At 33.4% G+C, this 15,829-nt stretch overlaps 1 protein-coding gene across 1 annotated transcript; it reads left to right on the forward strand.

Moving 5' to 3' along the window:
- The first annotated feature begins 221 nt into the window (after positions 1-221).
- On the forward strand, positions 222-2,876 carry LOC107825319 (peroxidase 11-like). Its single transcript, XM_016652167.2, has 4 exons — positions 222-517; positions 1,057-1,248; positions 1,388-1,553; positions 2,309-2,876. The coding sequence occupies exons 1-4, from the start codon at positions 272-274 to the stop codon at positions 2,740-2,742; spliced, it is 1,038 nt and encodes a 345-aa protein (XP_016507653.1). The 5' UTR covers positions 222-271; the 3' UTR covers positions 2,743-2,876.
- Positions 2,877-15,829: the final 12,953 nt, after the last annotated feature.

Consider the following 15,829-nt stretch of genomic DNA (forward strand, 5'->3'; position numbering starts at 1 on the left):
TGGTAATATTTGGTTTGAGATCACTCACCAACCATGCCAATATTAGTTACATCTTCTCTTGACTATGCACATAATTTATATTATACTCCAAAATATTAAGAAAACCAAACATAGGACAAAAGGAAAAAAACATGTCATCTTAACCAAAATCCTAAGTTAACTTCCTTTGTTCTCTACTATATAAAGTGACAGTCTTAACCATATTTTGTACTCTTCATCTTCACTACTCACTAAGATTTGATCAAAGCAAAAAATTAGCAAAGATCAATTAATGGCTTCTATTAATTGTTTTCACTTAAGAATTCTGATATTGGAATTCTTGATTTTGGTATTATTTAGCATTTGTTTTAGCAGTTTGCATGGGATTAGTGATTCACATTTGAGTCTTGATTATTACAAGAAAACATGTCCTTCTGTAGAAGGAATTGTGAGGAAAGAAATGGAATGTGCTTGTCTTTCTGATCCTCGTAATGCTGCTTTGATTTTGAGATTACATTTCCATGACTGTTTTGTTCAGGTAAAGAAAAGAAATTTAAATATTCTTAATTTACCTTATTGAAATTACTGAATTGTGCGAGCATCTCATCTAAATGTTTAAGCTAATATAGAGAGCATATTTTAAATAACATAAGTTTATTATGTCATCACCCTCCCCCTCGTATGAGCTCGATTTTTTTTTTTCATGAGTCAAACACGAGTTGATTTACATAACTAGCCACTTTTGTGGCCTTGTATTTAGAAATTGGCCACTTTTTAAAAATTAGACCAGTGGTCTAAAGTTCGACAGTAGCTACCTGGTCTGAAGTTAAAAATTCAAATCTAATACAAAGCACGGGTCTAGTTTTCGAAAACATGGTCAGTTTTAAATATAAACCACAAAAGTGGTCAGCTGGCGTAAAGTCGCGTCAAACACATGAAATTATTTTTATTTTACTTTATGGGTGGCGGTAAGATTTGAACCTTGGAACTCTTGACTGCTATTATACAATGTTGAATTATGTACGTGACTATTTCATCTAAAAGTTTAAAAAAAATTGCTGAAATTTTATTTGACAGGGTTGCGATGGCTCGGTATTGTTGGATGATACAGTGACATTAAAAGGAGAAAAGAATGCTCCCAACAACAAGAATGCATTAAAAGGATTCAGAATCATTGATAGAATTAAAAACAGGCTTGAATCAGAGTGCCCAGGAATTGTTTCTTGTGCTGATATTCTAACTATTGCAGCAAGAGATGCAGTTCTTTTGGTATATATTCTTGGAATGTTTTATTTTATGATATTATAGAATATTATTGTTTAGGTATCTGGGGTTATTATTTTAATTAACATCATAGAATTAAGTTAAGTAGTGGTAATAATTAATTAATTAATTAATTTGGTCGCAGGTTGGTGGACCTTATTGGGATGTTCCAGTAGGTAGAAAAGATTCAAAAAATGCAGCATATGAATTGACTGATACAAATCTTCCAACTGCTGATGAAGGACTTATTTCTATTATTTCTAAGTTTATTTCACAGGGACTTTCTATTACTGATATGGTTGCTCTTTCTGGTAATTGCACTATTTAACCATCTTATTGCATGCTTAATTATCACCATCACATTCAAATTGAAGGGGGAAAAAAAAGAAGAAAAAAACTGGTCTTAGTTATTTAAGAAAATGAAAAAAAAATCCCTCTTTTTTGTTATTAGCTAGAATTAATTTTTTGCCCTTTAATAAAAATATAATTTCCATTTTGCAAATTTACCTGCTTAGACACCTGCCCAAATTCAGAAATCAAGGTAGCATATACTCCATTTGTTATATTTTATAGAGTATGATACTTTTTTCTTTTTAATATGTTTGAAAAAGAATGACATATTTTTATATATTGAAATTTTTAACTTTAAATTTTTCATTTTTATTCTTAGTTACATGCTCTTATAAATTATACCCATAAAAATATCATAGCATATCTAAAATCACCCAAGGCGGATGTGGAAATACATCCAAAATTTCATGAGAAGTATAAATAATTAATAGATTTTGAATCTAATAAATAGAATAGATTGTAGTAGAATTTCGAACTCGAACCCATAATATTTATGTAGCCTGGATTCGCCTCTGAAGATCACAAGTTCTAAAGATAATTTTAGTATATGTCGTCAAAAGTCTTTCGCTCTTTCTAAAAATCATGTGTTTAGTTAAATATTGTCATATAAAAATATAACGCGAGAGCAGGACCTCCTTTAAATAAGGATTTGCATGCATGGCTTAATAAATTATCACAAAATTATTAATTTTTTTAATTGTTACATTATTGGCAGGTGCACATACAATAGGAAAAGCAAGATGTGTAAACTTCAGAAATAGAATATATGGAGATTTCAGAATGACAACTTCAATAATAGATCCAATTTCTTCCTCATACCTCAGCAAATTAAAATCAGTTTGTCCTCCTATTGGAAATATTGGATCAGACAACAATGAAACATCAATGGACAATGTAACACCAAATTTATTTGACAATTCCTATTACCATGTTTTGCTTAAAGGAGAAGGACTCATAAATTCAGACCAAGAACTTTATTCTAGTTTCCTTGCAGTTCAAACAAAGAAAATTGTTGAAAAATATGCTGCAGATACAATTGCATTTTTTGAACAATTTGCTGAATCAATGGTGAAAATGGGAAATATTACAAATCCAGAGACTTATGTGAATGGTGAAGTTAGGAAGAGTTGCAGGTTTGTGAATACATAGAATGAGAATGAGATCTTCAAATTTTATGTAAAACACAAAGAATATTGAGAATTTGGGATTCAATTTTAATTTCTATTTGATTTGTTTGTAATCTGTCAAGCAGAAAATTCTATAATATAATATTATTGAGAATAGTTGAAGCTTTTGTTATACATAGTAATAAAAATTTTAATGTGACAACTTTGTGGTAAATTCTAATGTGGACAACTTTGTGGTTGAACTTAAGAACACTTGACTGAAAAGTAAATTCTAATGAATTTGGGCAAAGAGCAAATAAGTACTTTACTTTAATCCCCGGAAGACATGACTTCAGAGTGAATTTCGGAAGAAAGGATTTCGTTTACTTCCCTCAAATTGCTTATGTAAGAACCAATATAAAAAAGAATTCAAAATAATAATCATAATAATAATAATGATAATGATGATGATGATGAGAAGAAGACAACACTGACATTGAATGACAATACTTGAATGGTAATCATCTTAGCAACTAACTATAAATATAAGTCTAAGCCACCGGGAGAGGAAATATTATTTTCATGAGAGGAACGAGAAATTGACAAATTGGAATAAAAAAAATAGGTAGGGTTTTTGACCGAACAACTAGCTACTACAGGATTGGACGCCTATCTATCTCACCATGTTTTCATACTCCTATAAAGGTTGTCGGAAGAAATGCTCTACTCATCTTTATTACGGCTCGTTACCGCAACTCTCATTCACCCCTTCGATTGTTTTCCGTTCAAATAATTTGATTGGATCTGGTCTTATCCGAACTGCCGGCCTGTTTGGACGATAGAATCTCATGTGAAATTCCATGACAATGTCTTGAGTTTCACCCGTGAAACTTGAAATTCTATACCAATGATTAATTTTTAATTACATAGATTCAAAAGTGGTACGTGCTAATTTTATAGATAATAATTTAAAAACTTATCGGCCTAGGAATCTAAATTTTTGACTATTAAATATAAATAATTTTTATTTCGTGCTAAAACTGAAAAAACAAAAGATCCATTAACTAAACTTGAAGTCCATAATTATTTTGGGCTGTCATCTCCTCAATTTCCAAGAATCCCATTTTCAACCTGTTTAAGAAAAGAAGTGTCAGAGTAGAGAGGTTCAAACTTCTAAGTACTTGAATGCATGCCATGGGCAAGCCTCCTTTCTCGTAATTCTTGTGGAAAATTAATCTCTCATATAAATAAATAAATAAATAAAAAGTTAAAAAATAAGAATTACCGTTGACTCTATTGATTTTATTTTTTTCGGTTTTATTTTATGTGACAATATTAGACTAGACATGATATTTAAGAAAAGAAATAAAATTTTTGAAACTTATGGTATTAAGCATATCATAATTCTTGTAACTATAAAGACATGCCTTGAAATGAGGAGTTTAAAATTATATTATTTTCAAATATAACAAATTTTATTATTTTTGGACTAAATTTATAAGGAAATAGTATCACATAAATTGAAGAGTAAGATATAAGAACAAAATACGATATTTTGACCGTTTACATTATCCATACATCTATCACTGTTCCAGTTAGTAAAATCACAACTACCTCTTTTGACAATAATTCTTTGAATTGTCAGAAATTTTAAGGAAAAAAGTTAAGAAACTGAAAAAATTGCAGCTGGAATGTCGTAGAACTTGGTCCTTGATTTTTAACGTAATATTGTGACCCTCAATTTACAGATGGCAAAGTGTATTATTTTACCAAATTGCCTCCACCCGGCCCGTACCCCTACCCCCTCCCCGTGAGAGGCGGAGGGACACTATAGGTTGAGAGGTCACGGACATTCGAAAACTTCGGCAAAAAACATCATGTAAATTTGCAAATATCTTTAGGAAATAATCAAATATTAGCATAAACTCTCATACCAATATTCATAAGCAGTGATAAATTTATATTGAATATTATGATGCCTTGTAGGGGTGTACAAAAAAATCAATAAACCATACCAAACCGATAATTCAAGTTAAACCAGAAAAGAAAACCCGATCATGGGTTGGTTTGATTTGGTTTGGTGTTGAAAAAAAACTCGATTATAATTGGTTTGGTTTGGTTTTAACTTAAAAAAGTCAAACCGAAACCAAACCAACTCAATATTACATTTATTCAATTTTTAAAAATATTTTATACATATAAATATTTATTTTTAATATAATTTATAAATATTTCTTAAACTTTTTCATAGTTTTATATGTAAACATATTATTTGAAGTTTGGACTTAACATTCTTGAATGATCCAATAATTTCTATAGCTCATAAAGGTAGTAATTCAAATAAACTTCACATCAATACTAATAGTAATAAAGAAAATTCAATTCAATACTAGAAATGGCAATAGTGTTGGATATCTATTTTTTAGTTTTGCATTGATTTATATTGAAAATGCATAACTTAGTTTATCTTTTTCTTTAGTGCTTAGTTGTGTAATTAATATATTTATAGTTGTACTTATTTTAGCATGACTTATATAGTACTTTAAGATTATGGTAATATTTATTATGGCTTATTACTTAGTAATATTTTCGGGAAAAATTCAAAAATAGACAGATTTACAACTGGTAGTTCAAAAATAGCTCAATTTCAAAAGTAATCGAAATTTAACCATTTTTCATGTAAAGATAAATCTGAGCGAAAAAACTGTTCAAAACTCAGAAAATACGTCAGTATATTATACTGGAGTTCCAGCATAAGTGTGTTTGAACTCCAGCATATTATACTGGAGTTCCAAGATAAGTATGCTGAAACTCCAGCATAATATGATGGAGTTCCAGCATAAGTACACTAGAACTCCAGCATAATATACTGGAGTTCCAGCAAGTATAATTGTCCAGTATAATATACTGGAGTTTGGAGCACCGGTGCTCCAGTCTCCAGTATATTATACTGGAGTCAGCAAAGTATACCGGTCCAGCATAATATGCTGGAGTTCATACACAGGTGCACCGAACTCCAGTATATTATGCTGGACCGGTCTCTGTTGCAGCAAAATAGTGGCTATTTTTCATTGACTTCGTAAACGCTGGCTATTTTTGAATGACCAGTCCGAAAACTGGCTATACCGTGCTATTTTTACAATATTTTCTTTATGGGTTTTATTATCTTGTTTTTGAATATTTTAGTACAATGCTATGACTCATCTCATATTATTGTATTATTTTTTTGAAAAATATATTATTTGGTTGTATCATATAAGGACTTAAGAAATATTTGGAGCACAACTTACATATTTTATGCTATGAAGACTTTACCGGAAAAAAATTCGAAAACCCGAAAAATCCGAGAAAAATCGAGATTGAAAAACCCGACTTTGTTGGTTTGGTTTGGTTTATAAATTTAAAAATCCGACACTATTGGTTTGGTTTGATAATTGAAAAATCTGAACCAACCCGACCTATGTACACCCCTACCTAATATTATAAAATTATTAAAATGCACATAATTTGCACGTTTATCAATGTAATATAATGAAAAGAAAATAACTTTTGGATTCGATTTCTAATTTCCCCCCCCCCCCCCCTCAAATGATAATTCTTAGAGCATCTTTCAACCATTTATTTCATCTTTTGACCTATTCTATTAAAAATTCTACTTTTTTCCAGAAATCAACTAGTCTATTCTATTGAAATTAAAAGGTGAGTTTTAATTTAGAATTCACCAATTAAAGAGAAAGACAAGTAATGTATGTCCCTTGACAATAAGTTGACGGTGGGGATAGGAAGTTATAGGAAAAAAATACTTGTCGCAATTTAATATGTGCCGACTGGGTCCACGCCTAGAAGAATTTCTTATTATAGTTGAAAGAAGTTTCTATTTTGGTCCATATAATAATTATAATGTCTGTTGGAACAATTAACCGAATATCATTAAAAAATCATCAAGAAATAGAATGGGATGAATGTTATCCTTCACTCTTAACTAGATATCTCAAGTTCAAATCTTGGGAATAAAAAAATTTATGGTAACTACCGTTTCTCCTTAAATATAGGTCCTCGTGATGTGAATTTTAATTAATTTTGGCTAGTAAACAGAGGCAGATCTATGTTGTAAAAAATGAGGGGTTATCGGAATCTGAAAAATTCGGCAAACTTTTCATGTATGTATTTTTAAAAAATATTGATATACTAGTAGTGATATTGTATTTACAAAATGGATTTTGATTGAATGCAAAAGTACATCTTGGACGTTCAAATTCTAAGTCCGTCCCCATCAGTGCATTCCGAATATCATTGGATAAAAATACTGTATTGCAAGATAAGGCACTATTATTGCATTGGACCCTCCACATAACCTCAAAAGATTTTGACGCGCACCTTCTCTTTTTGGTATGTCAATGATAGATAGCGAATATATGGTCTTTAATTACATGCTACCCTTTCACCAATTTTGCACCTTTTTCTTCTTTTTGTGTTTCTCAACTTTTTTCCCAATCCACCAATGGAATTGGAGGCTCTTCTTTTCTCTTCATTAAAATCTTGACCAAGTCCAATAATGGATTGCTTTACGTGGCGGAATGAGGGAGCAAGAGGGGGAAAAAGAAAGAACAAAGAAAAATCTATTGGCTCTTTTGCGTAGAAGTTTGAAGATGTACATACATCAATACTTTTGGTAAGTAAGGTTGGGAAATGTAAATATGAAAAGAAGATACTTTTGGCATACCTTATCCTATATATACACAACAATTCCTTTCTTGTACGATTAATATTCTTTCTATCTAACTCTAGGTGTGACATAATACTAACTTATTTTCCGGTAAATTACTATTTTCCTTCTATAATATGATTAATTATTTTCGATTTTGTTGGTTATATTAAATATATTTATAATACTAAAGTTTGCTTGGTGAGGTGAGCTCACGCAGAGGTGGTTATTGGCCCCAGTTGGATCGTGGCAACTTTTCATTTCAATTTACATTTTAGAGTTTGTTAATTTTGTAAGAAACCAGTCATGTGAAATACGAGCTAACATTTACTTTTTTTGATTTACCACCTGATGTTCCGTATTGGTATTGAAGCCCCATTAAATCCGAATTTACGTTAATGTCCCACGTTGAGGGGAAAACACTTCCTAACAAGGTCATTCTATACTATGACTCAAACTCAATATTTCTGGATCTCTGATTAAGAGTGAAAGAAGTATTTATCACTCCACTGTAACTCTGGTTGTCAAATAAATGGTAACTTTTCCCTCACATTTGTGAGGTTGACATTAGAGATAGGTGTATTATATATTAATTTATGTCCAACCATTGTGCTTCACAAAGGATGGTGCACAGTACGATAAAAAGCATAATTTTTTTAATTGGAATTTGGGTAACAATAAGGTCTAATTTGAAGCACATAAGCAGGAAAAGATATAATATGAATATGTACCTAAACATGAATCAGTTCTTTCAACGCATCGGAAAGCGGCGGTGGCCACCTTGGAGTACAAATTCCATCGAGCGACGAGTAGACCCTTTGCAGACGACTTAAATATGCAACGGAATATTGTAAGTGGCAGAGTGGTCTTGCTGCTACGATCTACTGAGATTCAGCTATTTGTTGCTCCGATTCATCAAAAAAGAAATCAGTTCTTTACTTTTGAAATTTGGATACTATTGTTGCTACAAAACGCACATACAAGTATACACGGTCGTTCAAGTAATAAAATGATAAATCGAGTGTCGAACCCAGAGAGACTTATATTAACTACACACTAAATTTACCAAGATTGTTGTTCAGTCGAGTCAATCCGAGTTCAAAAGTATGATTATACTAAACAGTAGCTCTAACTAGTAACTAAATTATCAAGCAACAAAATGGTCGTTGTGTATTCAGTAGAAACAAATATTTCAGGGTTGTAATCGATTCACCAATCCTATTGTGTTGTTCTAGTCAACTCTCCCTTTCATACAATTCACTCATGGTTGCTAATTAATCGAACAATTACTCTCGTAGCCTTCTCCCGAAGTGCCTCGTCTATTCAAAATAGATTAACGCATATATTCCTATGAAATCAATCTATTAATAATAGATTAAGATTACAAATTTAATTAAGCACGGTGACTAGGTATATTCCTATCCTAACCACAAATCCGCCTCCCTTAGAGTTAAGATCGTGCTCTCTTCAATTCTTCTCTAATCTAAACATGGCTTACCCAAGCATAGCATAGATAGTAAATAGTGTCGCACCTCCTTTTTACCGCGCCCGCGGGGGCGCGTAGGAGTTTTCTCCAATTAAAGGACAGTCGAAACGGAATTTGTTTATTTGTTTCAGAGTCGCCACCTGGGAATTTTAAGGTGTCCCAAGTCACCGGTTTTAATCCCTGAATCGAGGAGAATATGACTCTGTTTGTCATTCTGCGAACCAGAAATCCTGAGTAAGGAATTCTGTTAATTCGGGAGAAGGTGTTAGGCATTCCCGAATTCCGTGGTTCTAGCACGGTCGCTTAACCATTTTTATATTTGGCTTAATTATCTTGATTTACTAAATACCTTTTTCTTGTTGCTTGATTTTATTACCGCTTTTTGTTTAGATTGTTTACAATTATATAAACGAATCACGCGTACGTATATTCGTATTATGTACCTTTTATAAATGTAGAGTATCGTGCCACGCATACGTGTACACAATAAGGTTGACAATTTTTTTATATTTTTATTATAAAAATCATATGTTTGAAATCGTGCTTAGAATAAAATTAAGGACGTTTGTCGCTCTTGTATTGATTAAATAGTGAACCGCACATCTCGGGTTTTTATGAAATTAATTTGATATTCTCCGAAAAATCCCTTTTTATTAAATATTTGCTCGAAGTTGCGCGAACGCATAATCCGAATTGCTTTTAGAAATATAATCAGGTTACGCGAACGCATCCCTAGTCACGCGAAATATTCTTAATAGTAGTATAGATTTTCCACAAAATTGTTTATTACGTCCATGCATTTTTATGTGAAAGTCATGAGATATCAATATTTTTTTTAGTCTCTAAATTCCTCGTTGATCGCAAATTATATATTTTTTTTTTCGCGTATAAATTATATTCCTCCAAGCCCTTCTAATTTAAAGAATAAAATAAACAACGTGATGATTAATACTACCATTCTTCTCGTAAATACGGTATATGTATATTCAAATGCGAATGTATATGAAACTAAAAAATCGACTCATGACAGGGGGTGCTATTTTTGAAGAATTTTCATTATTCTATGTGTAACGAATACTATTTTTTGCACTCTTAAAATTGTTACACATTATAAATCTAATCTACTTCTACCTCGTTTATTCTTAATCCAATAGGCGAAATTATTTGATTAATTCTGCTTATAATTGAGTTTGGTATATATATATATATATATAATCAAACCAATTTGATTCTCAATCTATGTGAGCTAATGCTAAACACTAACTTCCGCATTGTATAAATTCCTAGGCCATTTGTTATTAAGAAAGAGAATAAATCTACTTGTTGACTTAATGAGATGACATTACATATAACATTATTCACCATATTTCAACATTATGAACATACCGGCGGATTGTACTAATGCATCTTTCAACTATTGATTATAAACATAACCATTATTGTGCCATATATGAACAGAATAAAACTAACATCATCTGATCTACAACTAAATCGGATGGTTGACAAAATAGGCTAGCGATATAGTTTTTTTTTTGCCATTTCCATACTACTCTTTACTTAACTAACAATGCCACAAGACTTAATTAATGGCCAAATTTATACCATATTTCCTATTTCTTGATAATTCAATCACAACTATAATGAAATTCTGAAATATATAACATTATTACAACACTTATGTGAACTTCCAATGGGAATGATTAACTATAGTCGTTATGTCAAGCATACTACCATGTTAAATAACTTAAAACAAAACTGAAATTTAAACTAATAGCTTTAAACGAGTAAAAGACATAATTATAATCTCAAACTTCATTTTCTTCCAATGTTCTTTTCACAACATGAGTCTTAAAAATATGTACCTGGAAATAAGGGTAGAAGAAGTAAATTTCAGCAATAACAGCAGCAACAAAGCAGCAAAATATACCAGTATTTCCACAGATTTGAGCAACAAAACAGGACCCGGGGAACCCAGATGCACAGGAGCAAAGCTTCTTAAAGAATTTCAGATTTTAAAACCAAGCAGTATCAACAAACAGACCCGGACAGATTCCAGAAAATAATGTTTCAGATTTTCCTTTTCCCTTTCTATTATCTGTTTCAGACTCTATGTGTATATGAGTGTGCTATTTTCTGTTTCTTTTCTATTTTTCTTCTTTCTTTTCAGATTTCTGTTTCTGCTTTTGTGTGTTTTTTCCTCTCTTAACTTCTGTCCAGATTTTCTCTCTGTCTCTCTCTGTGTATATGTATTTCTGTGTGTAGTAAAATCTATATATATCTCTCTTTTAAAATCAAATCCTTCTTTATAAACAGATCCCTGTATTTATACAGGTCTGCCCCTTTTCCTTTCAGTGCTGCCTGGACCCCCTTCTTCTTTTAAAAATCAGAAAATCCCATTAAAATCTGCTTTTACTACTTTAAATCTCATTAAGTGATCTTTTCCTGATTTTCAGCATTCCCATTACCCTTTGTTTCCCATTATCCTATTAGATTATAGCCATTAACAATCCACCAACAGCACACTAACATTATCATATGACTTTCACTGTTTCATTCCCAAAACACCCCTGAAATCCTACTGTTATTACTGCCCTTAATACAAAAATCAGAATCTAGTACAAAACAGATTTAAAAATCTGTTCAAACTTAATTATCAACCTGATTTAAAACAGCTATAACCAATTCTCTTAAGTTCTGGACTGAATCTTAACTGAGAATGCAATTTTCTAACACAATTGTATCTAATCAACATTTGTGAAATTGAATTTAAACTTAACATCACAACAACATCACACAGAATTCAACAGAACAATTTAAACTGAATTTGAAATATGTATGAATGCAGGGGCATTGTCAGTATATTGACACTGCCTGAAACCAACTGCTCAGAAATTAATACACAAATGTTTGATAAACTTTATGACTTATTAAACAAGAACCAACTAATTAGCAAGAACTAATTAACTGATTACAACAACATGATAATAGTCAATCAAAACAGGTGAGCAGGTTATTACAATGCATTATCATAAACGGGAATTCATAATGTAACTAATCGACGAACTTAATCGAGTCGATTACACACATTGTAAACAAACATAACCAACAAAAACAATTCACTTATTTGATCAAATATACGGGTATGAGACAGAATCACAGAATTTAAATAAACAAAAATGTGAAAAATAAATTACACAAGCTACTGAAACAGGCAACAATATACACATAGGATACAAAAAGAAATAAGAAAAATACCTCTGAATCTTTAAATTTACACGGACTCAAGCTTGACTTTGAATTCGGACCTTTTTGAGGCTGAACAGACTTTATTCGAAGTATTCTCAATTGAGAATACCTCGATTAAAGTCTCTTAGACCTCAATCCCTTATTTAATTCGGGCAAATTCCATGTTTTGAAATTTTTAGGGTTTCTGATTCTTGGAGCTTAAATTCGAACACTTCTGGGCAGATTCGAAGGGAACCAAAGATGACACAAGGGTGAGGGAGGCCTAGGGGTCATTTGGTGTTAGTTTGGAATGAATCTGAGTGAGTTCATGTTTGGTTCGAACCTTCAAAAGAATATTCGAAGAACTCTGAGGTGATTCGAGCCAAACAAACACCAGATCCATAGCTAGGGTAGTTAGGGGAAGCTACAGTGTTAATTTGGAAGTCATCGGAAAGGGTCAAGTTTTCAGACCAACCTTCGATTTAAGATTCGAAGAGTTGGGGCCTGATTCGAAGGAAACTAATACTAGATCTGTGAAGAGGGGGTTGTGAGGAGTCGAGGGTGTTCAGGTGGTGACCGGCGGCGTTGTTGCCGCCGGGTTTCAGGCGATGGAGAGTTAAGGCGGCTAGGGTTAGGGGTGTGATTCGGAGAGGATGATGAACAGTGGAGAGGGGGGTGTTTAGTTAGGGGGTCGGGGTAGGGATTTGGATTTATATAGGGATGGGGTGGATTGATACTGACCGTTAGATCAGGCAGAATGGATGGCCAGGATCTATCTACTTACATGAACGGCGTCGTTTTGGTTTAGTTGGGGAATGGGTCGGCCCGGGTAATGGATCGGGTAGGGATTACGGGTAAGGGATGTGGGATCTCAGCCGTTGGATGGATTTGATCCAACGGTCCTTGATGAAATGTGACCAAACGTCGTCGTTTGGATTTATTCCTGAGTTGGACCGACCTGGGTTGTTTGGATTGGGCTGTGGGGGGGGGGGGTAAATTTGTTTGGGCCTGGATTTCAGTCCAGGTCCGATTTTTTTAGTTTTTTTAAAATTTATTTTACATTTCCTAATTTTAATCCTAAGTATAAAAATCCTAATAAAAAATTATAAAACAATTTTAACCTTACAAAAATATTAATTACTTTTTTAACAACTATTTAACATATAGACAAAGCGTTAATCACACAGTGAAACATTAAAACTAGAACAAATGCATATCTTTGTGATTTTATTTCAATTATCTTTTAAATGCATAATTAAATCCTAAATATGCATGCAACATGTATTTTTATTTTAGTTTCGTTTAATTATAACAAAGCAAACATTTACGGACAAACACAAACAATTAATAAATGCCACATAAATTCTAAAAATTGCATACTAAGAGAATTTTTATTTTTTGATTTATTTTAGAGTATTTTTCGTGAGGCAAAAATCACGTGCTCACAGCTGCCCCTCTTTGTGCGGAAACTCGAAGAGTTTTCGTGCAAAGATAAAGTGAGCGGATACGAGTGATTTTTGCCCGTTCAAATACTCCGTGGGAAGCATTTTTTGAAAGATTTGACCGAACCTCTGCTTCAAAGGTTTCCTACATATCCTTGGCTATAAAGGAATCAGGTCAATGTAGTTCGGAAAGTCTTGGGTAGCTGGGACTACCGTGGGACTGTGATGTTACTGCTGTTTTGTGTTGCTTTTACTGTTTGCTGACCTCCTTATTACACCTTGCTTCAAAGGTAAAACAAAAGCTAAACTAGACTATGGTATATAAATTACAGATCTTATCTAGATCATGCCCTTGCGTTTCTTGTTGTCTTGATGTCTTGGTGACTTTTGGGCATCTTTTGCTTCTAACTTGTTCTGCATTTTCTTTCATTGTGTCTCGTATTTACTTTATTTGTTTGGGACTCTTGTTGTTTCTTGCTGGGGATTTGGTTGGACTCCTCTGCTTTATTGACTTTATGTGTGCTCCTTTCTCACATGGGCGGGCTTTTGACTTCATCCGTAATGTCAAACTACATTGCCATTCTGTTCTTCAGGTGGGCGCCTGACTGTTGATCCTTCAATTGTATTCCCTTATTCTCCAGGTGGACGCCTGATTGCCTTTTCGATTCTTCATCCTCATTCTCCAGATGGACGCCTGATTTTTTCTTTAATTCCTCATCCTCATTCTCCAGGTGGACGCCTGATTTCTTCTTTGATTCTTCATCCTCATTCTCCAGGTGGACGCCTGATTTCTTCTTTATCTCTTCATCCTCATTCTCCAGGTGGATGCCTGATTTCTTCTTTAATTCTTCATCCTCATTCTCCAGGTGGACGCCTGATTTCTTATTTAATTCTTCATCCTCATTCTCCAGGTGGACGCCTGATTTCTTCTTTATCTCTTCATCCTCATTCTCCAGGTGGACGCCTGATTTCTTCTTTAATTCTTCATCCTCATTCTCCAGGTGGACGCCTGATTTCTTCTTTAATTCTTCATCCTCATTCTCCAGGTGGACGCCTGATTTCTTCTTTATCTCTTCATCCTCATTCTCCAGGTGGACGCCTGATTTCTTCTTTATTTCTTCATCCTCATTCTCCAGGTGGACGCCTGATTTCTTCTTTATCTCTTCATCCTTCATTCTCCAGGTGGACGCCTGATTTCTTCTTTAATTCTTCATCCTCATTCTCCAGGTGGACGCCTGATTTCTTCTTTATCTCTTCATCCTCATTCTCCAGGTGGACGCCTGATTTCTTCTTTAATTCTTCATCCTTATTCTCCAGGTGGACGCCTAATTTCTTCTTTAATTCTTTCTCCGGGTGTTTCCTGACACAAAATGTTGTTTTTGCCCCTGTTTCAAATCAAAGAAAACTTTGTTAGTTTAAATCAGGGTGGTTAACTGGGGCATTCTTGCCGACGGTGGGGCTCCTCTTCGTCTTGTTTTATTGCCTTGGAATGGTTGAAAAGACTATTTGTCCTTGTAATTGATCCTTATCTATAGGATCCCTAACTGTATGTTTTCCTTCAAACCTTTTTAACCGTAATCATATGTTCTCCTGACACTGCTGATCCACTTTTGATTCCACTTTTCTTACACCCATATCTTATTTTTTATCCTATTACCTCCTGCCCATCATGGCCGTATTTTTGTACTATGCAACCTTGAATTTTGGTAGTATACCTTGACATTTCTTCTTATTTATTTGGAACAAAGCTCATCTCAAAAGCTTTAGAAGAGTAAGATTATTAGTGACTGTCACACCTCCTTTTTGCGCGCCCGCCCCCAAAGGGTTAGATGCGCGAGGGAGTTTTTCCAATTTAAGTGACAATATTCGAAATGGGATTATTTATTTAATTCAGAGTCGCCACTTGGGAAAGGTTTGTCTTTTGGTGTCCCAAGTCACCGGTTTATCTTGAATCCCAAATCGAGGAAATTTTCGACTTTCCAAATGAAGTCTGCAAACCAGAAATTCTAAGTAAGGAATTCTGTTGACCCGAGGGAAGGTGTTAGGCACCCACGGATCCTGTGGTTCTAGCACGGTCGCTTAAATTGTTATAATGGCTAAATATTTGATTTTAATACATGTTATAACTTGTGTGCTTTTATTAAGTTTAAACCGCTTTTATTATTATTTTTAATAGAATTGCAACGTCGTGAAAATGCATCTCGAACCACGTCGCAATCAATGCACCCGTGGTTGTTAATACATTCTGACTCCATTGAGATTTGGATTTGGG

This window comes from Nicotiana tabacum, chromosome 20 (assembly GCF_000715075.1).
Source record: "Nicotiana tabacum cultivar K326 chromosome 20, ASM71507v2, whole genome shotgun sequence".
Lineage (NCBI taxonomy): Eukaryota > Viridiplantae > Streptophyta > Magnoliopsida > Solanales > Solanaceae > Nicotiana > Nicotiana tabacum.

Excerpts from the sequence above, each read along its gene's own strand:
- LOC107825319 (XM_016652167.2), top strand. The coding sequence starts at position 272 with ATGGCTTCTATTAATTGTTTTCACTTAAGAATTCTGATATTGGAATTC. Across the intron at positions 1,249-1,387 it reads CAAGAGATGCAGTTCTTTTG|GTTGGTGGACCTTATTGGGA; the intron begins GTATATATTCTT and ends ATTTGGTCGCAG. Across the intron at positions 1,554-2,308 it reads TGATATGGTTGCTCTTTCTG|GTGCACATACAATAGGAAAA; the intron begins GTAATTGCACTA and ends CATTATTGGCAG.